Source organism: Phallusia mammillata, chromosome 5 (genome assembly GCF_965637545.1).
Source record: "Phallusia mammillata chromosome 5, kaPhaMamm4.hap1.1, whole genome shotgun sequence".
Lineage (NCBI taxonomy): Eukaryota > Metazoa > Chordata > Ascidiacea > Phlebobranchia > Ascidiidae > Phallusia > Phallusia mammillata.
Genome location: NC_137256.1, coordinates 3,642,036 through 3,669,534, shown reverse-complemented (window position 1 = coordinate 3,669,534; position 27,499 = coordinate 3,642,036). Strand labels below are relative to the sequence as shown.

At 37.0% G+C, this 27,499-nt stretch overlaps 6 protein-coding genes across 16 annotated transcripts; 3 read left to right on the top strand and 3 right to left on the bottom strand.

The window, feature by feature from the left end:
* The first annotated feature begins 15 nt into the window (after positions 1 to 15).
* On the top strand, positions 16 to 5,022 carry LOC145229407 (vesicle-associated membrane protein 3-like). Of its 11 annotated transcripts, XM_080094740.1 has the most exons (7): positions 16 to 191; positions 1,775 to 1,877; positions 1,986 to 2,144; positions 2,315 to 2,366; positions 2,480 to 2,531; positions 3,680 to 3,712; positions 4,017 to 5,022. In XM_080094740.1, exons 1-7 carry the CDS (start codon positions 31 to 33, stop codon positions 4,054 to 4,056), a joined length of 600 nt encoding a protein of 199 aa, XP_079950866.1. In that variant the 5' UTR covers positions 16 to 30; the 3' UTR covers positions 4,057 to 5,022. The 11 variants fall into 11 exon arrangements, with proteins under 11 accessions (XP_079950866.1, XP_079950871.1, XP_079950870.1 ...); XM_080094745.1 differs by lacking the exon at positions 2,315 to 2,366; XM_080094744.1 differs by lacking the exon at positions 2,480 to 2,531.
* A 2,131-nt stretch (positions 5,023 to 7,153) lies between these two features.
* Positions 7,154 to 8,387, bottom strand: LOC145228887 (enkurin-like). The gene has a single exon (XM_080094101.1). It carries the CDS (start codon positions 8,125 to 8,127, stop codon positions 7,360 to 7,362), a length of 768 nt encoding a protein of 255 aa, XP_079950227.1. The 5' UTR covers positions 8,128 to 8,387; the 3' UTR covers positions 7,154 to 7,359.
* A 106-nt stretch (positions 8,388 to 8,493) lies between these two features.
* LOC145228891 (cytochrome b5 domain-containing protein 1-like) lies at positions 8,494 to 9,883 on the top strand. Its single transcript, XM_080094104.1, has 4 exons — positions 8,494 to 8,760; positions 8,818 to 8,894; positions 8,955 to 9,173; positions 9,523 to 9,883. Exons 1-4 carry the CDS (start codon positions 8,634 to 8,636, stop codon positions 9,751 to 9,753), a joined length of 654 nt encoding a protein of 217 aa, XP_079950230.1. The 5' UTR covers positions 8,494 to 8,633; the 3' UTR covers positions 9,754 to 9,883.
* Positions 9,884 to 9,962: 79 nt separating this feature from the next.
* Positions 9,963 to 17,239, bottom strand: LOC145228862 (pre-mRNA 3' end processing protein WDR33-like). Its single transcript, XM_080094069.1, has 13 exons — positions 17,064 to 17,239; positions 15,875 to 16,106; positions 14,365 to 14,532; positions 13,852 to 13,953; positions 13,192 to 13,346; positions 13,005 to 13,125; positions 12,838 to 12,941; positions 12,642 to 12,765; positions 12,076 to 12,185; positions 11,817 to 11,927; positions 11,559 to 11,701; positions 11,195 to 11,313; positions 9,963 to 11,110 (listed from the first exon to the last, which is right to left on the bottom strand). Exons 1-13 carry the CDS (start codon positions 17,147 to 17,149, stop codon positions 10,094 to 10,096), a joined length of 2,592 nt encoding a protein of 863 aa, XP_079950195.1. The 5' UTR covers positions 17,150 to 17,239; the 3' UTR covers positions 9,963 to 10,093.
* Positions 17,240 to 18,600: 1,361 nt separating this feature from the next.
* On the top strand, positions 18,601 to 22,930 carry LOC145227750 (uncharacterized). The gene is made up of 10 exons (XM_080092662.1): positions 18,601 to 18,890; positions 18,950 to 19,123; positions 19,478 to 19,711; positions 19,821 to 19,936; positions 20,002 to 20,228; positions 20,731 to 20,833; positions 21,071 to 21,200; positions 21,885 to 21,980; positions 22,056 to 22,229; positions 22,545 to 22,930. Exons 1-10 carry the CDS (start codon positions 18,756 to 18,758, stop codon positions 22,773 to 22,775), a joined length of 1,620 nt encoding a protein of 539 aa, XP_079948788.1. The 5' UTR covers positions 18,601 to 18,755; the 3' UTR covers positions 22,776 to 22,930.
* A 781-nt stretch (positions 22,931 to 23,711) lies between these two features.
* On the bottom strand, positions 23,712 to 27,361 carry LOC145227751 (uncharacterized). The gene is made up of 11 exons (XM_080092663.1): positions 27,083 to 27,361; positions 26,505 to 26,678; positions 26,131 to 26,364; positions 25,933 to 26,048; positions 25,748 to 25,860; positions 25,533 to 25,646; positions 24,901 to 25,003; positions 24,705 to 24,828; positions 24,547 to 24,642; positions 24,303 to 24,473; positions 23,712 to 24,231 (listed from the first exon to the last, which is right to left on the bottom strand). The coding sequence occupies exons 1-11, from the start codon at positions 27,203 to 27,205 to the stop codon at positions 24,010 to 24,012; spliced, it is 1,590 nt and encodes a 529-aa protein (XP_079948789.1). The 5' UTR covers positions 27,206 to 27,361; the 3' UTR covers positions 23,712 to 24,009.
* Positions 27,362 to 27,499: the final 138 nt, after the last annotated feature.

Genomic DNA, 27,499 nt, shown 5'->3' with positions numbered 1-27,499 from the left:
CCTTTAATCTTTTAAAATAGACTTAAACCCATGAAGTCCAATCAAAATATCAGTTTACATTTGTTTTTGCAGGAAATAGGTACTTTGTACATATATCAGAACAGGAAACAACACTTTAACTGTTTTCTTCTTGATAAATTGACCCAACAAAAACTTTTGCACAACTATTTTCTACTTGTTTTGAAAAAAATGTAAGTATGTCTGTTTGTCTGTCTCATTTTAAGTCAGATGTATTTAGTGACAAAATAAACTATACTAGTCCTATAATTGTTGCATACTTGGTTTCATATTTCTTGCTGAATTAGGAACAAAATCCAAGTAAAATTTGGTGGATCAATAAATCAATTTGCCATCACATTGTGTGCTCGGTATATGCTGTGAACGAGTGCTGGCATTTTGTAGTCTGTGTCCACATTAAACCTATTGTTTCACCAAGTTTAACAAATCATTTTACATGGTGATGGTCCCAAGTGTTCTAGTCATTCACTTTAAAACTTGTGTCATCCAGCTATTGCATCCCACAGTTAGTGAATTCTGCACCGCAGCAAAATGTCAGGATATGAGCCTGTGCCAGACCCAAGGTAAATTGAGGAATTATGTTCCCTGAATGATTTAGTGTGTTCTTTAAAGCTGGGTGGTAACAAGTAAATCTTATCCAGACACTTTGTAGTGTGTAACGTGTGGATAAAATTTGCTGATAACCATGATAACATTGCATAATTCACCCAACGCATATTAATTGAAACCTGATTTGTCTCATGGAGGGCAATATCCAAAAAAACTGTGTTGTGCTGATAAAATCACCAGCAAACAAAAACAAGAACAATGCTAATTTGTGCTTTGACCTTATGATTACAATACATACCTTTGCAATCTAAATTCAATGCAATTCAAAGGTTACAGTGGTTTACCAGCTGATTATTTCATTCAATATTTCAGTTTGCATGTACACATTTGTAGATTCCTTTATTATTTATCTCCATTTATGTTTTAATGGCTTTTTGGACTGTTTTCTTTATGACAAGTACATTTTTTTTTGAAATTTGCAGTACTGTTAGTTGTCTTTTAGGTTTGTAGCTGCAATTTGTTTGCATCTGGTCATACAACTTTTTATTTAAATAAACTGACCCATGACTAGCTAAACATCAAAATATGATGTTGATATGTACACTGTAAATCCACGACATTTATTTCCTACTGAATGTCTTATACTACTGGAATTTCTTTTTTTACCTTATGTTTTAGCTTGTCAAAATTGCATGGTGGACTAGGTTTGCTTAGCATTCTCTTGATAACTGTATATTTGGCAAATCTAACTTGAAAAAAACTTCGCTGGGGAAAACCATACCACTTACACTATTTCAGTTTAGCAAATTCTTTCCCAGTCAGGTTTGTTTACAACTGCACTGAAGCATGAATTCACAACTAAGATATCGGCATACAAGATATATAATGAGATTTTCTTAAGAGCAGTTATACATTTCAGCTCTAAAATTAAATTCTATGTTGCAATTATTGGGGCAAGGCCTCAACAGCAATTAAAAATGAACATGTATTTGTTTTGTAAGTTACAATTTACTAACGTTCAAAAATTCAGGCAGCTGTAAAAACAATTTATTCCGTGATCTTCCAGAAGTTGTAATTTTATCAAAACAATCAAATCAGCTTTAAACAAATTATTTAACAGTTTGTGTACAGTGACTTCTAAATTATAAACTGGTGTACATTATTAACCAACTTCCTGTACACTGATATCATAAATCAATTGTTTTAGGTCATACGGAGGAACAGCTAACTATGGAGGTGGTCCAGCTGCCCCAGGTGGAGGTGCTGCTGCTTCAAAGAAGTTACAACAAACCCAAGCTCAAGTTGACGATGTAAGAACTCATGTCAAAATTTTGTCTGTTTAGTAGTACCTGTGCCCTATAGTTTCTTGCAAGTGTTGCTGAGCTAACCATTTCACTTTCAATTTACTGTGCCTTTAGGTTGTTGGTATTATGAGAACAAATGTCGATAAAGTACTGGAAAGAGATCAAAAACTCTCAGAGCTGGACGACAGAGCTGATGCACTGCAACAAGGTGCTTCCCAATTTGAAACACAGGCCGCCAAACTTAAGCGAAAGTATTGGTGGAAAAACTGCAAGGTAAGTGATGGCATATCCTGAATGTTATCTGGAAAAGGACAAAGTGTTGATCTAAGGGTGGTTTCACGCTATGTACACACAAAAACACAGTCACTGTGGAAAAAAATTCTTTGTCTACAAACTTAAATCCTGTTGTGCAGCAATCCTTATGTTTATTTTTCTTTTTGCAGATGATTATTATGCTGTCTGTAGTTATTCTTATAATTGTAATAATAGTGATAAGTAAGTACATATTTTGGAAGTTTTTATGTCGTATGTTGGGTGTATATTTGTCCAAAAGTGCATGCATGTTAACTCGTTTTCTTGTTGTTTGTAACTGGTCGTTGTTTTTTCAGATGTGGGCCATTTTGATCATCATCATATTAGTTATTATCATTATTATTGTCGGTGAGTATGTTCAATACTCTAACATTTGTTCACCAAAAGGAAAACCTGGGCCACACTTATCCTTCAACAGACCTTACTTACTTTTCACATGCAAATTGTTTTCATCTGTGGTTGCATGTTGCTTAAAGCTGTGAAACGTACACTTGAAAATGTATTGCTTTTGGCGATAAAAGGCTCTTGACGGCATTCTTACGGTTAAAGTTACCAAAAGTAATCTGCGCGTTTGTTAGCAAATCAATCTATGCCTATCGGTATGTATGCTCTTGGGTATAGCAGTTCTGTTTCTCTTTTATGTGCGGCTAATTGCGACCGGCTGTTGATGTGCGTGGTCTCCCTGAAGCCCCGAATTTTCCGTGATATTGATTTTCGGCGCCCGTTTCTCCGTAGTTCATGCCGTCCCAAACCCTCTGCTGAATGTGGCGTCCACGGCGATTTTGCGCAGCATTACTCGATACTTATCGATCCAGGCTTGCTTTCCAGGCCTCTCGGTTCGTTTTGAACGATGCGAATGTCACCAAACACAAATGACATCCAGCAATGAAAATACGTGTTATACCATATGGGCATAACTGCTGTGCTGGGCGCGTGACTATCGTTATTGCAGTACACAAACAAATTTGTGGCCTGGGCTCGTTTGCCCGCTGGTGTAGCGACGTGGTCGGTCAGATGTTTATTGCTGCCAAGTAAGTTGTGAGCAGATGTTACCAGTCGTAAAGTGACCGCCGGCCGATTTTCCTCTCTCATTATTGATTAAGCAGGGCATGGTCAAGCCCCAAGGAGATTGCCTTCCTTTAATCGTGCGTCAGATGGTCAGTGGCGCATTGACCTTAATTACGAAATTGGGGTCGGGCGCTTTTGAAAGGACATTGTTCTGCCGCATTTAAACGGATAATGTAAGTCCTGTGCTTTTCACTACCAACTTGACTCGAAACACATAAGCCGTTCAAATGATCATGCCTGACTTGTTTCTGTGTACTTGCATCTTGTTCGTGTGGAAACGTTTTGATGTTGCATCAAGTGGTGGTGTTTGTTATTGGTGTTGGATCAGTATTGCAATAACTGTGTGCTTATTCTTGAGCAGTATTTGTTGTATGAATTGATACAAATGCTTTTGATTTGCAAACTACCTTTTTATCTTTCCTTTTCAGTTTACTTCTCTACAAAATAATTGTGGCCTGCAGGTACTACCATTGGTGTTGTGATATTAACTATTGTGCTAACTAAAACAAAACAGTTTTTGTAATGTATTTTCAATTTTCTATTTGAATAAGTGAAAGTGTAAGTTAAAAAATGCCAATAAGAATTAAATTTAGTCTTTGAAATGTGGTGTAAAATGTAATGACAACACATTTATGTAAAGTCGTGATGCCTAGCCTTACAGCTGTATAGCCAGTTGGTGAACCATTCCACGGCTGCTCATGCATTATTGAGCATGCACCTTACTCACCCTGCACACACAGCTACCTCCTTTTTTTCTCTTTGCAGTATCTGTGGTCACACAGCAGCAGAAATAATGTTGTGTTAATGCATCAAAATGGACAATATTCATTCTTTGCCGACCAGCAAGGTTATTTTCGAAGATTTATTTTTTTGCAAACCTGTGGCTATGGTATAAACCAACGAAGTCCAGTATCCATCCTGCCCTGGTGCATGGTAACAAAATACGACTTTTCAGCTTTTACCAGCGTCGTTACTTTGCAATTTATTAACTATAGCTGCATTTTATTTATTTGTGTGTATGTTTTCTGTACAGGAATGTACTACAAAACTTCACAGTATTCAAGATTATAAAATTTTACATCCCACGGTTAATGTTCCCTTTTGTTTACTTTGCTACACACATAGTATGTTAGATCAGACTGAACCAATGTTGTAGTTACTGCCGGGTATTTGAAACTAAGTTTGTACAATTGCTTTCAACTCGAAAAACGTATTGCTTATCAACTACTGTACACTTCAATACTAAATTGTTTTAAGTGATATGCTATATTTGGAATGTTCCTTCGATTTTCTTCACAATGTAATTTTTGTCGTAATTTAAAGTCAACCAACATGTTACATACAGTCCATAAAACCTTCCAGTGGGCCAACTATTAATGTATTTGCCTAAAAACATATATTTCTGAGATGTAGAGCACATTAGCACATAACGATAAAATTACAAACTTAATCCGTAGGTAGAAAAAATCGTCAAGAAATGGTATTCCGTTCATATATTTAATTTAGAAACGTAGTTAAAAAGAATCGTTTGTGACTAATTAATTTCTATGCTTGCACACATTGTACTTACATGTGAATTGTTTTGTCTTGTACTCATTGGTATAAGTATTAGTTGGGGTGTTCACCAAGTTTGTGTAACGATGACATCCGCTATTTCAAGACTTGTTTTGAAGTTATCGGTCATATTGTTTTCCTATTGGTGGCTTCTTCATAACCTTCCTAAATGGCGGTACCGTCATTATACGATGTAATAAACTTGTACAATGGGAAAGTCGTTCAACATTTTGGATTAGGCAAGGATTCACTAAACCACGTCTCTCGGACGGGATCCGAACGTTATTTTGTTCAACTCCCGACAGGACTTAAAATAGGTTGTGAAAAAGATTGTCTGTTGTGCAAATACCGCTTTAACACTTGGGAGACGTGTTGAATGTAATGTGGTTTAGAAATAAACTCCTCTCATTTTAAAGGAGCGTTCCTCGATAAAAGAGACTTCTATTTATTTCATTGCAAGTTAACAGTCACGCCATCTGAATTTTAATAAGATTGTAAAAATACCATAGCCTCTTGCCGTCAAAGTCTACAATATGACATCTCATTGTAGTCTGGTCATGACTTGTCGATTTAAAATATATGCTCTTGTTTGCATTGCTAGCGACATCTACCGAAAAGTTTAAAATTACTGCTGGAACTAAAAAGTTCCAAATATTCTCCGTTTTGTCCTTTAATAATGTCAAATGTTACTTTTTAGTGTTTGATATTGAGAGTTTATTTTGCTAGGTAAAAGAAATAGTAGCAGCACAATTCAGATAAAATGCCGAAAAAACTGTGCAACGTTGGTATGTTACAAAAGCCAAACATGGTGGACGGCATAAATCAGTGGTTCCCTACCTTTTTGACCTTGCGGCACCCTATCTAAGAGATAAATAGTTTGCGGCACCCTGGCAAAACTGGATAAATTTTTTGAGGTTTCTGTATTTCAAATAACCGTATGAAATAAGAAGCCGGGAATAAATGCGAGATGCGAAACTCAATACACACTAAAACTCGGTTAGAAATAAATAAATTCCGCACTTAACGTGTTAAAGTTAAAATAAATAATGGGCCGCAGTATTGCAATATCAATATCTCGCGGCACCCCTGAGCATTGCAATTGGCACCCCAGGGTGCCGCGGCACCCCGGTTGGGAACCACTGGCATAAATGGTGGAAAAACGTTGCATGCGCTGGAGCTTTAACTCTACTGCAGAGCATTGCAGACGTCCAATTAAAACACCAGACTTCCGGACAGACCTTTCTAGCCGTATGTTATGGTTTGAAACAGGGGTTCCCAACCTTTTTACGATCTCGTACCACTTGGATGTTCTGTACTGCCACGCGAACCACTTCTTGCAGAACAACTAATTCGATCGAAGCATATTTTATTTAGAAGAATAATATTGGCCTACTAAAATAACACTAAAGCACGACAACTAAATTTAATGAGGTTTCTGTTTTTGTTTACTGTCTATAAATTGGTCGAACAAAATATAAGTTGTAAATCCAGGTTTTTGTGAAAAAATGGAAGCTACTCGCGTACCACCTGAAAAACTTTCGCGTAGTGGTACGCGTACCACAGGTTGGGCACCCTTGGTTTAAAAGGTTGGTTCGTTATGTCTTCTGCAGGCATGACGTTCTGTGATTCATATATGAATGTGCCGTGATCGCTAATCTGTATGATGCTTCACGGCTGATCCCATGAAAGAAATGTTCTGAGCTGTTTCCCTTAATAAAGTTCATTTTATGACTGGGTGCATAAAAAGGTCAACATGACAAATTTGGTTTATAATAGGCCCACCATTCATGGCCTTTATACTTGTGAAATGCATTTTTCAGTTTTTTTTTTATACAGATTAAATTGTTTGCTTGAATTAAGGCACTGCTTGTCAACCTTTTTTGAAACTGTACACCATTTTAACGTTTACTCAAAATTTGTACTCCCCAGTGAAAATTCAACCCTGTAACACACTGAATCTGTGGTCCTAACAGAAATCATGATAAGCACAATGCCAACAAGAATTGTACACTCCAGTCAGCCTGTTCAGAAACCTGCCCATTGTGATACATGGTCATAGGTATATTATATTTTGTATCTGGTAGCACACCCCAGTACACCCCATCAAAGTGGTACACCCTGGGGTGTACAATACACCCGGTTTAAAAGCACTGAATGAAGGACATATGATACAAGTCCTGAACATTACACAAAACTTGCTGTGGCTCAGGAGTAAAACTAACCAGATTACCCTGCTGTTTTTGTTTCAAATGTGATCAATTATGTTCTTATATTGATACAATGGAATATGTAGTCTCATTTTTATACCTACAAAAAACATAGATTAAAAACTGACAGCAAATATCTCATTCTAAAATGGTAATCACTGTATATTTTTCGATAGATACACATGTCAGTCAAACACATAACCCACAATGCAACACCCCTTAAAAAATCATTTAAAGGTTTTGTACAAAACAAAAAATCATCTGCAGAAGCAAATTGAACACATACACAGAAACCTACAAGAAAAAAGTTTTCATCAAGGTCTCTCTATGATACTTCCTGTGAAAAACTAATTATTTGCAATGTATATCACCCTATGCTTTTCAATAAGTTCAATGTCTCTTTCAAGTTGCTTCATTTCGGCTTCCATGCGCTCCTTGCGATTCTTTTTTGGAGCAGTATCAGTGACAACAGATAGTCCCTGGTACTGGTGGTGCAGTTCTTCCCAATTCTTTTTCAGGCCACCGATAATTTCCTCTCTTTCCATACCTGTCAATTGTTTCATTGCTCCTTGCTTCATTCTTTCCTGAATATAGGCATTGTATTCCTCTTGGGCTCTACGGACCTCAGCATTTCGTTTCTTCAAGTAATCAGGCACTTCACCATAGTCATTTTTCTTTGTATACTTTGGTACCAGGCCTGAAGGGTCAAGCAAACTGTTATCACCATTTCTGGTGTCCACATATTTTGGTAATGGCTTTTTTGTGACAGACATGATATTTTCCACTGCATTTGTATTAATAAAATTTTTGTTTGTTCTTATTCCAAGTAGAGGTTTCTCATCATGTCGAGGGACTGGTGGTCGTCGAACAACTTCATCTGAATATTCAAAAGTGGACTTCTCTGGTAATTTTGGTTCTTTTGATCTTTTTTTAAGAAACTCGCCTGGTGTAGGCACAGCAACTTTGGCAGGTCCCATAGTTTTGTTGGGCGATCGGTTTTGTTTAAGCTCATTTTTCACAACTGGCTTAAATTTAGAATGATATCGAGGTGGTTGCTCGGGATTTTCGATTGCTCTTGGAATAAGATTGTAAATACTTTCTACAGGACCTTCCATTTTCTATACTTTCACAAGAATATCACAGGAATCAGCAACACTTCAGCATAAACAGAAACCAACAAGTCTCGAAATACAGCCTGTAACCATGGTAACTTAAACTCTTGTCAGGAAAAAAATATGGCCGCTTGAAGGTGCCTATTATTATTGTGAATAAAAATATATTTTTGCAAGATAGTTGACTTTATATAAAATGCACGCACACAACAATTCAAATCACTCAATAATTAAACTTGTTATTTTTTCTAAAACTGTCGTACCAAATATTTTTGTTACGTTGTTTTGGTCAAAGGTTTTTGTGTTGTTGGTCAAATTTTTTATTTTTGCAAATGTATAGCTCTAAACGGTTTCCCACTGGTTTAGAAAGAAACGTTCTGACAGTTCAATATTTTGTTGAAATTTTTGGAGCGTTCCTATGACAACTGTCAACACGGGACTTACCCTAAATTGCAGTCTGAGAAAAGGACCAAGGCGTATTTGTCGTTACTTGTTAAGCGTCAAAAGTCATGGTTGCCGCCAGACCAAAGTATTATACCCCAAATGAGGTTTCACTTCATAACACGCTGAAAGATATATGGGTGTCATATCTTGGAAAAGTGTACGATTTGACTCCACTGTGCGATGAATATGCAGGTAGATTTTGTCTGTTTTTAGTTGTAGTTTCATGTACAATTAACATTTTTGCAATAGGTGACCTTTTATTGAAACCAATCATTGCAAGTGCCGGAAAAGACATTTCCAACTGGTTCAACAACAAAACTGGAGATGTAAGTTTTTAATTGATTTTGTAAAAAAGCATGTACTTTTTAAATGGACTTCTGTTTTAGATAAGAACCCACATTGACCCTTCAACTGGCATTTGCAAATACTATGCACCTCACGGAAGGTTTGTACACATTCCACCACCATGTCCAACTTCAGATTGGGCAAATGATTTTGGCCGCCCTTGGTGGAAAGACACCAAATATGAGGTTGGGATTCTTAGTGAAAAGACCAGGATAATCAGAATTATCAACACACTCACCTCACAAGAGCAATCAATTGAGGTATGTTGTGTTTACAAAAACTGCAAGTGGTAAACGTGCTAGTTGTCCATTATAAATCGAATCATTAAACAGTTAATGAAAGAGTTTTACTGTAATTAAAAAAGGATGATAACAAATATAATGGCCCAAATAGAAATAAAAAGTGACAAGTTTTATTGTTTAAGCGTTTTGGCAAATGCTCATGCCAGCATCTACTTGGGTCATTATGTTTGTCATCAAACTTATGAACATATCTATGTAGTGTTCGTAAAAATGATGAAAATATTGTAGTTAATGCACTTGCAAGATGTATTTGTTAAACAAGCACATCTGCAGTCGGTATTGATTAAACTGCTAAACCAAATTGTAGGTGTGTTCTGAGGAGAATATGCATGAAATTCTTCAGCGTTATTTGAAGTACAATGCCCATGCTGCAAGTTATACATGGAAGTATGATGGTGTTTCACTCATAATGGACAAAACACTAAAAGACAATGGGTTGGAAGATGAGGATGAGGAATTTTATGAACTAAGCATGGATGCTGAACTGTGGACTCCTGCAATTCATCTGTATTTTAATGATGATCTCACAGAGGCTTAAAGAAAAGACAGTTTCTTCCCTTAGTATATAAATTATATATGTGAATTTTGAAGGCCCCTTGTACATACATACATATTTTTTTGTTAAACTTTTTTCCCAATACACATGAAATTGTAATGGCTGTTTGTGATCTGGTTATTATATTTCCTCAGTATGTATTGTTACTGGTTTCAGAAAGTGAAATATCCAAGTGTTCAATATCTAGAGACTTAACGAATTTGCACTCTTTATTACAAACAAGTATAATTTTATTTTACCCGATGATTATCCTTTCAACATGGCAGCAATGGAAGTGTGGCCACAGCAATTGAAAGAGCTGTATAGGCTGAATTATTTTGGATTAATCACGCATAGCCCTACGACCACCTCGTCTGCCTCTGAAAGGTGGGTTTTGTTGCCTCATCGGTGGCCAGTTTCGACCCCTGTTAGACATTATTTCTGGGTGTGGAAATCGTCCAGAACCGGGTCTTCCTCTGCCCCTCATGCGAGGTGGGCGACCAAAGCCACCTCTTGGTCTAATTGGCATATCTCGTTCCCCGCGCATACCCTCTGGACCACGTCGTTCCATGTCGTTAAAACCCATATCATGTTCATAGCCATACTCTCCCATATTTGGTTCCATACCCGGATTAAAAATATTACCTCGCTCTTGTCCGTAAAATTTATCTAAATTGGGTCCATCTCCTTCATACTGGTCTTGGTTTAGGTTCCCTTCCCATTCTAAAGGAGGATTATCAAGTAAACCTGGATTACGGTGAAAATTGCCAGTGTCATGCAATGGTCCACCTGCTTCTGATGGCGGAGGTAAGTTTTTGTGTGGTATGTGATGTTCATTCTGCACATGATTGTTGGGGGTATCGAACTCCGCTTCCCTTTGGTTGTGGGGAATAAATTTCATATCTCCATGTGGGGGGTTGTCAACGAAATGTCGATCATCAACCATATCACGGTCAATGGGGTGCTCAGGGTATGGTCCATCTGGTGGAAAATCCAAAGAAGGCCTCCTATCAGGACCTGGCCTAAAGTCAGGAGGAGGACCTGGTTCTGGTGACAGTCTGCCTCTGCGAAACTCTGGTGGTGGCCTTCGATCATCAATGGGAGGAAGAGGATTTTCATGATCTCTTGGATGTCTGTCATGGCCTGGCGGACCATGTCGGAATCTTGGTGGCATCCTTTCACCTCTATGCCATGGTGGAGGCTCATCAAATCGGTCTCTTCTTGGTGGAGGTGGTGAAGGAGATCTTGACCATTCCCTCCTTGGAGCACCAGCTTTATTTGATTCCCAAGCAGCTGCAAATGTCCTTGGCACTGGTCTTGCATAAGGTATTTTCTTCCTGTTCTCATGCTGTACCATGATCTGGTGCAAATTATAATCAATATCAGTTACAACCAAACCACAGTCAAGTACATTAAACATTGAAGTTCTATTGGACATACTAACCTTTCTTTGGAATTCACTTCTTTCTTCAAAGGACCAATCAAGTCCAGGTATTCCCACTTTTAGCTCTTCCTCTTCTCTCTTAGCAACATCTGCTGCTGCAGCTACTGCATCACCCATACCTTATCAAAAGATAAAATATAAAGTAATCAACAATAGTACTTGTACACACTAAACAAGCTACAGTAAACCTTGATTAATCCGGACATGTTTGGACCAAAAAATTTATAACAATCAAGAGAAGATCAGGATTAACCATTGTCAATTAGTTAAAGCCTTACGACATTACAAATCATTTGTGCCTCAAATTTTGTCCCAATTAGGCGAAGATCTGGATTAAATTGAAACTAATTTATGTTTAGGCCACCTGGTATATTTGGTATATGAGGAGTATCATCTGGTTGTGCTGCTAAATTTGTTGATTTTGGGGCATTTGTTTCTTCTGCATTTGGAAACAGATTGTACTTGTCACGCATGTGATCACCAGGTCTGTTTCTTGTCCAAAATTTTCTGCAACAATTGCTATTTTCACAATCAATTGATTTAAACTGACGAAAACAATAGTCAAGTAGTGCAATTAAAGCAGGCTCACAATATTTTTCACAAAAAACTCATTGGCTCTTACGTGCTGTGATCATTGGAACCAGACACAAGAATGTGACCAAGTGGATGCCAAGCAAGACTCCATATTAGACTGTCATGTGCACCATCAAGCCCACCAACTTCTTTATCTTCTCTATAAAATGAAAGAAAGTTTAATCAAAAACTCTTACTGAGGTGTTAAAACAACAAACTAAAGCCATGAAGTCATAGCAGTGGCAGACAAAAGGTTAATCCAGTAAAACAAAGTACATAAAGGGCATTAAAGCCAAAGTTTCACTCACCCAACTTGCCAAAATATGATACTTCCTTCAGAACCACCACTTGCAAACATATCTTCATGTATTGGGTGCCAAGCAACTGAAAATGCTTCTTTTTTGTGACCCCGAAACACCTATCAGGAAATAAAATTTCACACTGTTTACTGATTAAAAGTAGGGTCAAGCTGAGTCAGAATCAGAGTACTCGGCACAGAGCATCCCTGTTTTTGATGTTTGCACAAACTAGACCAAGCATTAAATTTGCATATTTATGCGCTACTAACATACAAAACTGGTGTTCGAAAGGGTGTCCAAGAACAAAAACGACTTTTTTAATATACACGCTGGATGGCGGAAATTCTACTACCACAATACCCAACAAAGCAGTCAATGAGTAAAGATGGTAGTTCTAGTAGAGCCAAATCTGCAAGCATTACCAATTTTTTAAATCAAGCAAGTTCTTCACATGAAATTTATCACACTGTAATAAACAACATAAATCTCAATCCCTAAAAAACTATTTTACAAACAAAATTTGCAGCCAAAAAAATATTCATTGCTGAATAAAATTATTCAAAAACATACTGCACCTGAAATTCTTCCTTTAAATTTCTAATGTCATATAACTTGACAAGATGATCACGAGAGGCAGTTAAGAACCAGTTTCCATTGCGATTAAACTTGATGTCCATTACAGTGCCTTTGTGGGCATGTCTGGGATTACAAAGTTCAAAGTTTTGATATTTGTCTTTTTAAGTGCAAAATTAGCAATGTCAAATCACTTACATGGTGGCAAGACTCTGGCCAGCTTTGGGGTCCCACAATTTTACTGGAGTTTGCAAATCTTTGCTTGCTGAAGCAATGAGACATTTGTGCGGGTGCCAATCAACCTTATATGAACACAACAAATTTGTATTGTCTGTGTTAGTATTTGTTGATAATTTCAAACCTACCTGTTTTACATCAGACCCATGCCCTCTAAGAATGTGTTCCTCATGGCATCTTAAAAAATCCCAAACCCTCACAGTGCCATCGTCACTTGCTGTAACAAACTTGCTGTCTGTAGGTCCAAAGCTGTAGTAAGAATTGAATTTAGTAACAAGCACTTGTGAAAAAATACATTACAATAAGCATACTTACCAAACTGAACGACATGCTTGGTCTTTATGTGCTTGATACATTTTAACATTGTTCATGTTTAGTTGCCAGTATTTAATGTAACCGAAGTTGTCACCAGTGATAAGCCATGCATCGTTTCTGGACCAAGACATGGCTCGAACTGGACTGTCATGAGCCTGAAATGGTCAACAAAGAAATGTATTTTAACCAACGTTTTAGTGCTATTAACACTTTTAGTCTGTTTGACGGAATCCTACATCAAAAGATGTTTTGGGTATCTTGCCGATTGTAGATCTACGACACAAATCGTTGGGAAAAAAGCGATTTACGTTGGGACAAAAGGGCCATGTAAGGAATGCGTGATCGAGGCGCGTATGGGGCAACGCTTTAAACTTGAGTATGTATATGGAGTCATGTCTCATAACAAAGCCGCAAGTGGTTATTATGCAGAAGTCTTTATTGCAGTGAACAGAATAAAACAAGATTAGAAAATACACAAAAACAAACACAATTTTCATTGCATTTTGTTATCTGTGGTGTTGAGGCCTAACAGCAGACAAGGCAATGCAATTGAGCAATAAATGAATACAATTTTTACAACTTAGAAAAAAAAACTGGAACTGAAAACCAGTCTTTACCAGTATTTAAGCCAACATTGGCATTGTAACACTATTATTTAACCTGAAGAATTGTTTCAAAGTTAAAGGCTGTTCCATTCCACAGTGTAAATTCCCCACTTGCAGATCCAGTTACTAATCTTCTCCCATCTGGAGTCCACACCACCTAATCAGAATAGAAGTGAAATACTTTTTATACCACAGTGTCAGCAATCTTTTAAAGGCCATGTGACAATTCTACATATGTCCAAATGATAATGATTGTGCTTGCCAATGTTTTTGTGTATAACAGGTTTGTGCTATCTGATTTGATCAGCAATCTCTAGACATATTTGTATGTGTGTGCTTATTTTTTAAAATTATTACATCATACAAAGTAAAGCAATGTAACAGTTTGGACTTATGAACTCACACGTCGTTTTAAGTGCCACGAAAAATCGGCACTCAGGCAAATCTTGGCATGCATGCAAAGGATTGCTAATCCCTGTTCCAGACACATTTTTTGGTTAATTAACTACACTATATTTTGTGTTATCCCCACTTTTACTACTGAAGAAAGCTCATTAACAGAACAAACCTTGTAAACAGGGCACTTCATTTTGTTTGTGGCACTTCTCACAAATTTTGTAGCAACACTTGATGCTGAACTATCTTTGTAAGCCATGGGTGTTTGCATCTCTATGGAGTATGATGTGTCTGGAAGCAAAGCTGGAACATCTTCCATTTCTCTTTGCCATCTTCTTCTCTGAAGGAGAAAAACAAATACAGACACAACCGGTTAATTCAAGTTGGTTAGTTAGGAAACCGGTTAACCAGGACAGTTTTCAAACTGTGGCCTATCATTTGTAGAAAAGTAATTCCAGATAAGCACTGATATTTTAAACAACTTGACTGTTTGATTCCAGTTTCACATGTAAAAAAACTAGTAAATCTTATCATACAAAAACACTGACGATCCAGAATTCTTTTTTTTCATTTTCTTTTTTTCTTGGGCAAAGTTTGTCCATGCACTTTTAGTTTTTATTTGTTGATTAGGCATATTTGTACTACTGTATATGTTGTTATTGCCAAAGATGTGCAATTATAGTATATATATATACTATTTAATACAGCAAATTTTAAATGTTTGGTTGCTGTGACTAGCGTAATAGCTGTTCTACAGATGTTCTTTTGTCAGTTTTGGGAATCATACCAATTGGATTATGCGACATCAGTTTACCAGTTAATAGAGCGTAATGCTTGTTAACTACATACAAGCCAACTTGAATTTAAAAACATTCTCACAACAATGTCACAGCATTTTAATCACAAGAAAGATGTTTGTGAAAGATTGTAATGTCCCGAAAAGTGGGAAACTTATATATATTTATACACATGGACTTAATATTTGTTGTTTGCACAAAACTTGGTCTTCACTTATTTTTATTGAGTGCAAAAACTTTCATAATTGCTTTACAAAACTGCACTTGTTGCAAGCAACCCTGGTCGCCTACAAAACCACTGATCTGACATGCACATTTGACTGCTTATTTTTTGGCATTTATGACATGTAAAAATTTAAATCAAATAATTTAGACAAAAAAACAAAGGAACGAATATTGTACTTTACACAAACAAGACAAATGTTATTTATTGAGTATATATTTGTTCTCAATAGCATTTCAATGCAATGTAAAATTTTGTGGTTAAAATGTTTATACAGGTTAGTGCAACTGGACCTTATACATATGACGTCAATTAAAGCATATCATTCATGTCATATTGATCACACATGTCCATTTGTATCAACTATTGGCTACAAATTTGTTTTTAAATTGTTGCAGTAAAGAACACACTGCAAAAACAATCTAAACCGTTTGTCGGAAATGCACTACTAATGTGTTAACTTAAAAGCTTTGATATAAATTTGTGTGCAACATTGCTTAGAAAATCCGGCTTCTTTGCACAACATACACATGTCACTTGTCAGAAAGAAACTGTTTTAAAACATAACTAGGTTATTAATTGTGATTAGATTCAAGCCTAAAACATTTCTATGCAGCAAATGTATGCAAAGATCTGCCTACATACATAATACAAACACCTACTTCAAGATAGAGGGTGCATGATGGAGTCCAGTCTATAACTTTTCTTCCAGACTTTTTTCTAGCTTCTTCGAGGTTTTGGGCTGATGGAAGTGTGGAGGTAGGAAGGCCTCCCTGCTGCGGGGCAAGCTTTCCTGTTTCATCAACTTGGCCAAGTCGGATGGCTTTTTCTAACTCTCGCTGTCTGATTTGCTGCTTGAGGAAGTTTGGTTGAAACACATAGGGTTGGTATGATCTGTCGTGATAAAAAATGTTGGAAATGTACTGTGTATGTGTGACAGATTTTTTTAAAATTGGGGTTACACACGAACATTTTGGACTAGGGTTCCTCTATTTCTCCACTTTTTCGTTTCTCGAGAAACGAGAAATTAAAAATTAATTTCTCAAGAATCTCGAAATTTTCATTTAAGACTTTTTCTAACAAAAACAAAAAAAATAATTTCCGATTGCATGCTTTTTTCCCATAGTAGCGATCGCAAGTAGTGATTTGCGAGCAAATCAGAAAAAGAAGTGGCTGTTATAGATCTAACACGGAGTTACTACTGCCTGGGAAAGGTGGAAGTTTAGCGGCAACGCACATTAAAAATCCCTGTTGCGAGAGCAAAAAAAGAAAGTAATGTGCCCAGTGCGCTATAGGGGCGAGTTGAAACGAAAAATACATGTAATAAGAGGTGTCGCATTTACTTTTTGTTTATGACATGTGACATAATTTTTCACAAGAATTTTTATTTATTTCTCAAGAATTAAGACTTGATTTTTTCGAGATTTTTCGAGAAGGAACTCTATTTTGCACATAATGCATTTAATCATCATGCCTTGACCTCTACTGCTTGCTTTACGCCTGCTGAAATTGGTCCTGCACACCCAAGATCTATCCTGAAACTTTCATGCTTGGCAAACTGCCAGTCTGCAGAGTATGGCAGCTGCACGCGCGATTTAGTTTTGAAAAAAAAATTTTCCACACCGAATTTTCGGCGTTGCACGCAGAAATTTTGCATCAAAGGCATTAATTATCCTATCTTAAACTCTATCGCTTGCTTTGCGCCTGTTGAAATTGGTCTTGCACGCGAATTTACGGGCCGGGCACACGCGCACATGGGACATACAGGTCCTGCACGCGCAAGATCTCGTCGGGAACTGCCATGTTCTGCAGACTGGGCAAATTGGACTGGAAAGGGGTTAAAATGCCTACCTTGGTGGATATCTTTGACCTTGGAGATTTGGATCACCAGAAGGGTTTGGCAGAATGTTGTTTGTCGAAGGGTACAAAGCTGCCATCCTAATCAATAGTTTGAACACCAATGAATTATCTTAAACCATTTTATAAGTTTATCCATGTATGACAATTCATAACAATAGAATTGTTCCAACTCTATAAAGAAGAAATAGTTAGAACTTGTTGTTTAGTAAGACAGTATATTTGTTGCAAACTGGAGATGACTAATTATTGGTGTAGATATATTCAGAATTTTATCTACTATCAGCCTTTTTTAATCTGGAAGCTGGTAAATGGTAAGTTTGAAACTGTAGATGCACTGACATACCATGTGTTGATGTGTTCATATTGTATTTGTAACACATTTTCGTTTCCTTTATATTTGCAAAAATAAGGTAAGCAATAAGCATGCCATCCCATAAGCCGATGACTTTATTCACCCCTGGGCCCTGATCCCATGTACAAAAGTCGTGGAGTATAAATAGTCATAAAACTAAACAACTATCACAATGTATAGTAGCAACTTGAAAGACAGGGCCTTTGTTATTCCCTAATTATTTTCGACCTTATAAAATAAACCACAGTCGTACTATCAAAAAGTTATCAATGCAAAATTATCACTAGTGCACAACTCGAATGTTCATATTTTTTGTTTGATTTTTATGTGAGTAATACATCGCAGATACTTGTACTACATTTTTTTTTTACTGAGAAGGTCGATAGGCCTGCAAGCTATGCCTAAATACGAATGACATATAAGCAGAACAATACTAAATATGATAAACAATAAACATGGATTGAAAACGTTTTTTGTTTTTTCGTAAGGTTCACTTTGTCGCAAAAACACTTTTACGTAACATCTGTAAGGTTGTAATTTAGCGGCACAAAAGCATTTCACAGCGTGTGAAATTTTATCGCTCATAGCCTTTCGCTTTTTTGGCGCAGTATGTATTGTTTGCATAAGAACTTATTTTTCTTGCAACCTCTTTTCATTAATCAAGCTTCACAATTGACGTAAAAAAGGGAAACTAATACACTTTATAGGCGTAGAAATTTGAAACATTAAACCACTAGCTTTGCTAGGCCACAATGAGAAGGACATGTAATACGATGGTTTCCTTGCACGAACATTTTAAGTCGATTTTATACTTTATGACTTTACTGTTTTTTGTATAATTATATAAATAGCAATGAGTCATATGCTACTTGCGTTAATCGTTTCGTGACATGGTGCCTAAAACAGGAATAATCAAGTCTCGCAGACTTTTTGTCAAATCTCACCAAGTGTAGGTTTGGCAAACAACAATGGAAGCATTGTAGAATAGCCATAGATATACACATCTGCGTAAAACGCGTTGGATGGAAAGCATAGGCGCAGAGAATTGTGCGGGGAAGCAGATGGCGATTACAGGAAACCGCGCTATAATGAGCTTGCTTGAATGGGGAAACTTTATAGGTTTCGTGAAGCACAGCATATTGTGGAAGCAAACACAAGTCACGCAGTTCAATGAACTACACCGCTTCAGAAGTTTAGCAGGAATAACAGCACGTGTCCTTGTAACGTATTGACTACAGCTATTCTTGAGATAAGACAGCCAATGCAAGTTTTTCGCTGATTTTCAACATATTTTCGTTTGGGATTTTTAGCAGATAAAGAAAGCTAGCACAATGCTTAGCGTCCATTTAGTGTATCTGTTTTGTTTTTGTGTCGCTTTTGCGTTTGCGCAAACCGCGGTACCGGTTGGACATCTCAAGCCACTGGGTGCACAACGGCCGCCAAGCATCGACATCGACGAATTTACGGCAAGTTTAAAAAAACGGGGCTTTTGTTTGTTATTGAATTGACAATTGATCACATGCAGATTGATACTGCGCCACACCCTGCTCAATTCTATGAGGAATACGTCAAGCCAAGCAAAGCAGCAATTTTCCGTGGCGTTATGCTCGACACCAAGGCGTATAAGCTATGGACGGACGAATACATTAAGGAAAATTATGGTAACTTGGAAGTCAGACTGGAAGGAAAGAAAGAGAAGGTTTGTTTTAGGTTTTATGTTTTTTATGCTTTTTTGTTTTTTTGTGTTAAACATTGTAGTTTGATGCAAACGTGTTAAAAACAGTGCGTACATTCAGTAATGGGTTGTAACTGGGTATAGGCAGTCGTGGGATTCAGCCGGTTCGCACCGGTTCTGAAGAACCGTCTCACGAAATTTTGTGAGATCAGCGAACCGGTTAGCATTACTGGTTGATGCCAATGGACTTTTTCTAACAGAACCGGCTGAAAAATATTACGTTTGTGATAGAACCGGCTGACAAAAAAATTGAATCCCGCCGCCGGGTATAGGGCTTCTAAACGAACTGTATATGCCTAATCTATACTTTGAATGTAGATACATATGACACCCATAGGCGAAAAATATCTGGGTCGGGATACCTTGGGACATTTCATTGATCACTATCATGACAACGAATCGAAGTCTTACATTGTTTCCGAGCTGCCTGTACCGATGCACGGGGATGTGGGCGTTTTGCCATCGCTTGGAGCTTGTGGTCAAATGGGAAAACACTTTGTTGAAATTGACATTTGGTGGAGTGGAGGCGGATCATCAAGCGTAATTCATAAAGTGGGTGCTATTCTAATATTCTTGGTATTTATTTTGTTACATAATGTTTTTTTCGCGAAAATATTAGGAAGGTTATAATAGCTTAAACAGTATTTTTATGCAATTGCAGGATGCGTTTAACCAAATCAACTGCCTTTACCGAGGTAAAAAGTATTGGAAGCTCTACGAGTACAAATACGAAAAATGGATTTACAAACATTGGGAGCCCGAAAATGAAATTGGCGGGTAAACACCACACAAACATTATTATGTCACAAACATCCTTTGCAACCACTTTTGCAATCTCGCAGGTTTTCTGACATTAACGTTGCCGCTGTGGATCTTTTCCAACATCCAGACTTTGCTAAAGTACCGTGGTCTGAGTTTACCATTAACGAAGGAGATTGTCTTTTCTTGCCAAAAAGCTACTACCACCAAGTCGAGTCACCTGGCCCGCAGAACCTTGCAGTTTCTATTTTGTATGGGCGAATGGACGGCTTTGAATCCATCAATACGACGGACTGCACAAAGGATACAGGTAAGCGTGATGTAGAAGCCTACATGAAATAACCTGTAAAACTCGTGTTGATGTCGTTTTAGATCAGCGGTTCCCAAACTGGGGTCCGCGGTCCTTTAGGGGTCCGTGAGGCAATTTTAGGGGGGACCGCAAAGCGGGTAAAGTAATTCTATAATCTTATTTAGCGTCAGTTTGTGCCACTGAATAAGTTTAAATCAAGAGAATTGAGAAATCGACTGTCTCCATTGCTAAACAATGGCCTTTATTGAAAGACAACTATCAAAAATGCAATTGTTCGCGCACAATTGTACTGCTTTTTTGTATTATTTGTAATGTCACAAGCTGTCTTTTATAAAGTTTAGATCATTATCATGCACAATTTTGCATAACTAGCGAAAATCCTGCAATCAACGTTCGTTTTCCTGAAATGCACATTCCAGTTTAAGGACCGCGAGCCCTCGAAATAATGGCAAAGGGACCGTTTTGACAAAATAATGAAAAAGTTTGGGAACCACTGTTTTAGATTATAAAACACCGAGACCTCTGAGTGATTTCGATGTGATGTGGAAATGGTCTGGGAAAGGTGTAATGTCTATGGGAAGAGGAGATTTCGAGGAAGGCTACAGGTTTTTATTTAGAAACCAAATAAATATAAATTTATGTAACGTTACTTAGAGATAACAATCTTCAGTACGATACACTTTTTGATTTGTGCCGTTTGTTTTAAAGATTGTTTGCCCTCTCTGTACTCGCACTTTTTACACATAAGTTTCTTTCTGCTATTGTTTGTTTTCGATGCTTTAATTAACCCAAATTAAAGTAAACTCTTGCACTTACTGGCGTTGTCGACTTTGGTTTGGTAGGAACGCAATGATTTCTACCGCCAAAGATTTGGAAGACTCTGGTCAGATTGTTAACGCCCGAATAATTGAAGACATGTTCGGAGATCCAGGCGAAGATGATGGAAAACTACGGGAGGCTAATTACACAAAGGTACAGACAACATTTTCGATTGATACTTCGTGAGATTCTTATCTAAAAAAAACGGTAGTCATTTCTAGCAGAGGTCCTATACTTTTTATTGCGTCCCTATTTTGCCCTTGTGGTAATTTTTAGTGTTTTTGTTTTACCCTGGACGCATTTTTAGCGCAGTAACTTGTCAGAATAGTTTGTCACTATTGTTTTGTAAAACGTGCGTTTAGCACTAAAGTCTTTTTGAAATCAATAAATTTAAAGATTTTAGCTATAGAATCGTTTTTTTTATGTTTGGTTAAAAAGTCAAGATATTTTCCTGACCGTCGTTTTTGCTTTATATCCAGGGCAACGTATGGATAATAAATCCTACTGAATCCCGTCCTTTTTTTGCTAACACGAGTGGCAAAAATTAAAAAAAATATATAGGACTCCCTCAACTGGCCCCACCACTCCTGTTTTACTCAAAGTGCGCCAAACTCACTCTCTGGTGAGCTCCTGTCACGTAGCACTAACGCGTTTAGTCATGACCAACCAATAGTTCCATCCGCTATTTTGTGCTCCGTACCGTTTTAACGTGCCGCAGCTATTTTCCGCTGGGTGATTGTTTAGTGCAATTGTGTCGCTATGTGTTCTTTTACGGAGCGACATAAACTCAACGTATAATGCTCATAAATTGAAACAAACCGAACGTTCTATATTCAGGCCTTTGGTTTTTTGGATACCAACGGTGATGGAAAACTATCAAGCCAAGAAGCGCGTGATTTGAGCTGGCAACAGTTACGAGACTTCGGCAACGAGGTATTTATTACGAAAATATTAAACATGAAGCCTCCGCAAACCTAAAAATAAAGCAGAAATGTTTCATTTTTCCAGATTGAATTTGTCGAGCCTTCAAACAATTACGAGTTTGAATATTCTTTTATTTCTTATGACGCCGTCCGCAATCTTTTGTACAAGTCCTTGGCAGTAAAACCGAAAATCGCCCGCAAGGGTTGGATCAACGCTTACACAAAACGTTTAGGTGGAACTCCAGCTTTTGCAAATGAGGTATTTTGACGTTGATTTGTTGGTTGCCACAAAGTATTTTTTTCGTTTTTTTCCGCTTAATTCGGTATAACGCCTTTAATTGGCCTAGCATACTATGATTTATATCATAAGGGAGTAAAACCAATGTAGCAATAGGTTACTTGACAACCGGCCGTAAATCTTTCTCGATTTTTTTCCAAATTATTGAACGAAAGTCGATTAGCCGCATTTTTTATCGAACAGTTTTCACTGATACATGACTTATTTTCAAATAGTGTACTGTCTGCAAGTTTTGAAGCCTAAAAACTTAGATATTGAAATTCCTACTGTTTTTAGATTTTCACCAAACTGGCCGGTTCCGAAAAAGAGAACTACATCATAAGCGAGGATATAACAGATGAAATGATTAATCACGCATTAGAAAGATGGATTTACTACTGGGCACCGCAATACTCAGACTCCAAAGAGCGACCTGGTACAGAGGTAGAAGAAGAGGAACCGGAAGAAGATGAAGACAAACTCTTTCTTGATTCACCACAAGATCAAAAAGAGAAACTAGAGTTATAAACGCAACGTTTTGGTTTTGTTAATGGTGACAATAATGTATTGATCGTCGAGTGATATATTTTGTGTCAGTTGTTTTTCTTGTTTGGACTGATTTTTAGAATAATAAGTACATAATGAGCGGCCATCCTGAAGTGCAATGTTTATATCACTGTATATTTGAGATTTATGCGAATAAACTCGGGAATTGCAAGCAGAAACCACATTAAATTATACCCTTAGCCCGAGTACAGTCCACTGACCGCTTAAATATGCTCGATATATCACTATAGTCACAGAACACGAAGACTTAAAACAGTGGTTTCCAACCGGGGAGGAATTTTAAAACTTGAGAGGAGGAATTTACTTTCAATTTCACATCTGGTTTGTAAATAGACACTTAAGCACTGGAAATATGATCTGTAAAGTTGATAAAACATCCAATTTTAAATGATCTTTTTATGGCTTAGCGTCTACTATGTGGTATATTAGAGGAAAATGAAAATGGTTCGAATTGTAAAGGTAAGAATTCTTTGAGAAAGGTTTGGAACCATTGACTTAGAGCAGTAGTATTACAATACCAACTACAAATTTCGGTGACTAAAGGGAAAAGGAAACGCTTTGCACGAGCAACGTGATAATAAAAATGCGCAGTAGAAATAATTGGCAATTTCACACTGTTAACACAATGTATGAAATCAATTCGAAGGAAGGATTTTGAATAAAGGCCTAATCTTATTACGGGAATTTTGTACGGTTCTGCTGAAACGTTGGTGTCTTATTTCAAAAGCGACTGTATAGAATCCATGAGCAGTATGTTAAAAAACCACGCAGTTGGCGCCGTATGCTCTTGCCAGGAAGTGGTTCAACGGGAAGCGAAAAACACAACTGTCCGTTTAAGATTCTGGTTGCAATGCATGAAGTGAGTAATCTGACACCAACATATTTAACTAATCAACATTCTCCGACAGTTCTATATTTATTCCACATGGGCGAGTCATTGGGCAGTGTGCTTGCAACATATTGCACGTAGTTACAATCAGTATGAAAATACGAACGAAAAAACTTTAATCTCTTTTGGCAGCTGTAAAAAAAACTGAGATAAAAATACGTTGGTTGCTTAAACACGCAGACAGGACACAATTTTGGGACATGATGTTTGATACATCCCACGTTAACAGTGAAAAAACGTAAAGGGAAGGTTTTAACAGTGATGAGATAATATTTCCAATACTCATAAATATTCATTCCAATACGCTTACAATTCATCCCTGAAATCACTCTCATGAACTTGTTTTTCGCTAGGCAGAATATCATCATCAGCATTATCATCTCTATCTTCATCCTGGTTTGGATCAAAGTCTGGTGTGGGCCCCTGGTAGAAGATCCATTTCTCTAAAGCTTTGTCCACTATTTCCTCAGTGATATCTTTGCTTTTGATTATGTTGACATCCTCAGACCCACTCAATCCAGTAAAAACCTAAACCATACAAGAACACACATTTTTCAGACAAACAGCACAAGGGCATGTAGAACCAGAAAAATGCTTACTTTATTTCCAAAAGTTGTAGTTCCACCTGTAGTTTTGACATATGCTTTAATAAAATTCTTTCTTTCAACCTCGGGTTGTTTTAGAACGTCATCAATCAGTGACAGCAATTCATCATATGCGACGGCAGTGTATTCATAATCATAACTGTTGGAGGGTTCAAAATGCTCAGCCTAACATGATTAAAAAATAATAATTAATGTTTATGGAAATATTACTGTTTAACTCATAATATCCTGTGATTACCTCTAGTCCAAACTGTCGAATTTGTTCCCAACTAGCTGATTGAATTTCTTCAACATCTAATTCATTATCATTGTTTGTATCCATAACTGATATAGCCTATTATTTGAAAACATTAAGACATAATGTCTTTCCATCCTTGATTATAAAAAATAACTTACTTTTGTGTAATTTCCCAACTTAATTTTGCCATCTTCATCATCGCCATAATATTCTGCTAATATTTCAGGAGTTATCTTTTTGCCAACATTGTCAAACTCTGATGCAGCGGAGAAAAGTTCCTTCCTGTGCAACAAATGCCGTTATACCAGCTGAAACAAATCATTTATTTTTTTCAGTTTGAGAACAAAAGCATACCGGAAGTTTTCTTCAAAATCTCCATTGCCCATTGACATCATTCCATGTCCACTCCATTCCCACATAACATCAAATTCACTCAAAGGGCGTGCAGTTCTGTAATCTTAAAATAAAAGTGTCAAAAATAACAAAAACAGACAAGACTAGCCACCAGATATTTTTTCATGAATTTATTTCTATATGATGCATCTACAATGTGCTGACAATGTGCACAAGACAAAGCAATAATCAACATTCACACATATTTGACTTAATGACACTTTAGTCACTCTTTTTCTTTTTAGAAACCAGAACATTTCCAATGTAAAATGTACATTTGTAACAAGAACTAACTTATTTTAAAAAGTAAGTTTGAGATGATTTCATGCCATAATTTTGTTTGATTGACAGTGATCAATTGGGTTCCAATCTTCCAGTCACTAAATCACACATTTAGATGAACCAGAGTAAAATACTTCAGCCAATAAAATATATTTTATGAGGGAAACATTGTTACAGAAATGTAACCAAACAGTGAAACAATAAGAACAATAATAAATAATAAAGGCTGGATAAGAGGAAACTCGTGTTAACTATCTAAAACGATTTCAAGTAGCAATCAAATTGTAGGCCAAATAAAAACAAAGGTGTACCTGTTTCAGATGTACAATCTGACATGTTGAGTGTTTCACGACCATCAAAGCGACTGAATAGTATTGATATTGCCAAGTTATTGGTTTGAGAGGAGTCGACTTGGTGGTAGTAACCTAAGGTTTTTGTAGTTGGTAATTAATAGCACTGTAATTTAAACCATTGATTCAACATGTTTATAAAACTTTAATACTAACTATGAAATAAATTTTCTTACTCTTTGGTAAAAAGAGGCAATCTCCAGCATTGATGGTAATGTTACTCCATGGAACTTTAGCAATGTTTGGGTGAGCAAGCATGTCAACTTTATCCACTTGAATATCAGAAAATCTAAAAAGCAACCCATCAACACAAATGTAGATGTGATTAACATCAACAATTTATAAAGCACAATATTGTTACCCGCCAATTTCATTTTCAGGTTCCCAATGCTTATGCAGCCACTTTTCATATTTGTGTTCAAATAACTTCCAATACTTTGTCCCTTTGTAAAGGCAATTTATTTGGTTGTAAGCATCCTAAGTTAATAAAATTGGCTTCAAGTATTCACATTCATTCTGATAGAAATATTTACATCCAACACAAAAACTGATTGCATACTTTGTGAATCATACTTTTGGATCCACCACTACTCCACCATATGTCAATTTCGACAAATCTTTTTGCCATTTCCCCACAAGCACCAACAGAAGGCAAAACAGTGCTTCCAGAGTACATTGGTTTTGGCAATTCAGATACTACATATGTTCTTGAATCTGGACCCTTTGAATGCTCAATAAAATGGCGTAAATTGTCTCTTCCCATATGAGTTTCTCCAACTGGTATAAAAGAACCCTAAAAATAAAAGGTCAAAATGCCATGAATATGTAATTGTGACATTTCAGGAAAAGGCATTTCCTTTGGTAAAAAAACAGCTAGTTTCTCCACATTTCTCTGAAACCTATTGATTTACTTATCTAAGAAAATATTCATACCTTTTCTTTTTTCCCTTCAAGCCGAACTTCAAGATCGCCAAAATGTTTTGCAATGTACTCATCAGACCATCCTGAGTAAGCTTCAGCATTTGTCACTGCATTTCTGAATACGGCAGCCCTGCTTGGTTTCAAATAGTTTTGAAAAAATGCCTCAGGATTGGGGGCATTTTCAGGCTGCAAATAATGTAAGTTTAAGAAAAATTAAATAGTGAACAGTTGAATATAGCTTTGTGATACCTCCTACAAAATTGAAAGATATACCACATTGGGGAAACAAACATTACATACTGTACTGTTATTATTCCTTTCACATTAAAAGCGTGGATGTCAAAGCGCGGTGGTTTAAGTCCACATGGCGATCGGCACGGCGGCCTTTTCACAACCAGTCGCCGTTATCTGCTCGCTGTGTGTTTATCACTTGCGGCTTACAGATCTTTTATTTCACATATGCCACAATTATTTCCTTTTATTACGCAATAATATTTGCGTAAAGTTAAAAACGCAAACATTTCCTTTCTTGATACAATATGGGCCATGAATTAACACCACAAATCATGCACCCTCACGAACAGTATTACCGTAAATTCATCTATTTCCACAGACGGTGGACGTTGGAATCCAAGAGGCAGAAGGTGACCAGCTGGAATTGAGCCGATAGAAAACGATGACTGGACGCAGAACAACAACACAAGTAATTCCATTTTGGAATCAGCTTTACTTACAGATGCCGCGTCGAACACTGAAGTCAGAACCCGCCAGCAAAGTCAGCCGGACTACGCATTCGCAAAACAGGAAGGCTTTTTTTCAGTGGCGCAAGCGCGGACGCTATGCCATGCGGTCCCGGTTAAGCACAATGCGTTAATTGTTTTGTCCATTGTGTTGTGAATGGGCTATTTATCAAAGGGTTTCAGATCAAAAATCAATCTTCAATGACTCTAATAAACAAATTCCTTTATTAATAATACGGCAATAATTCAAAGCGTTAATTATATCAT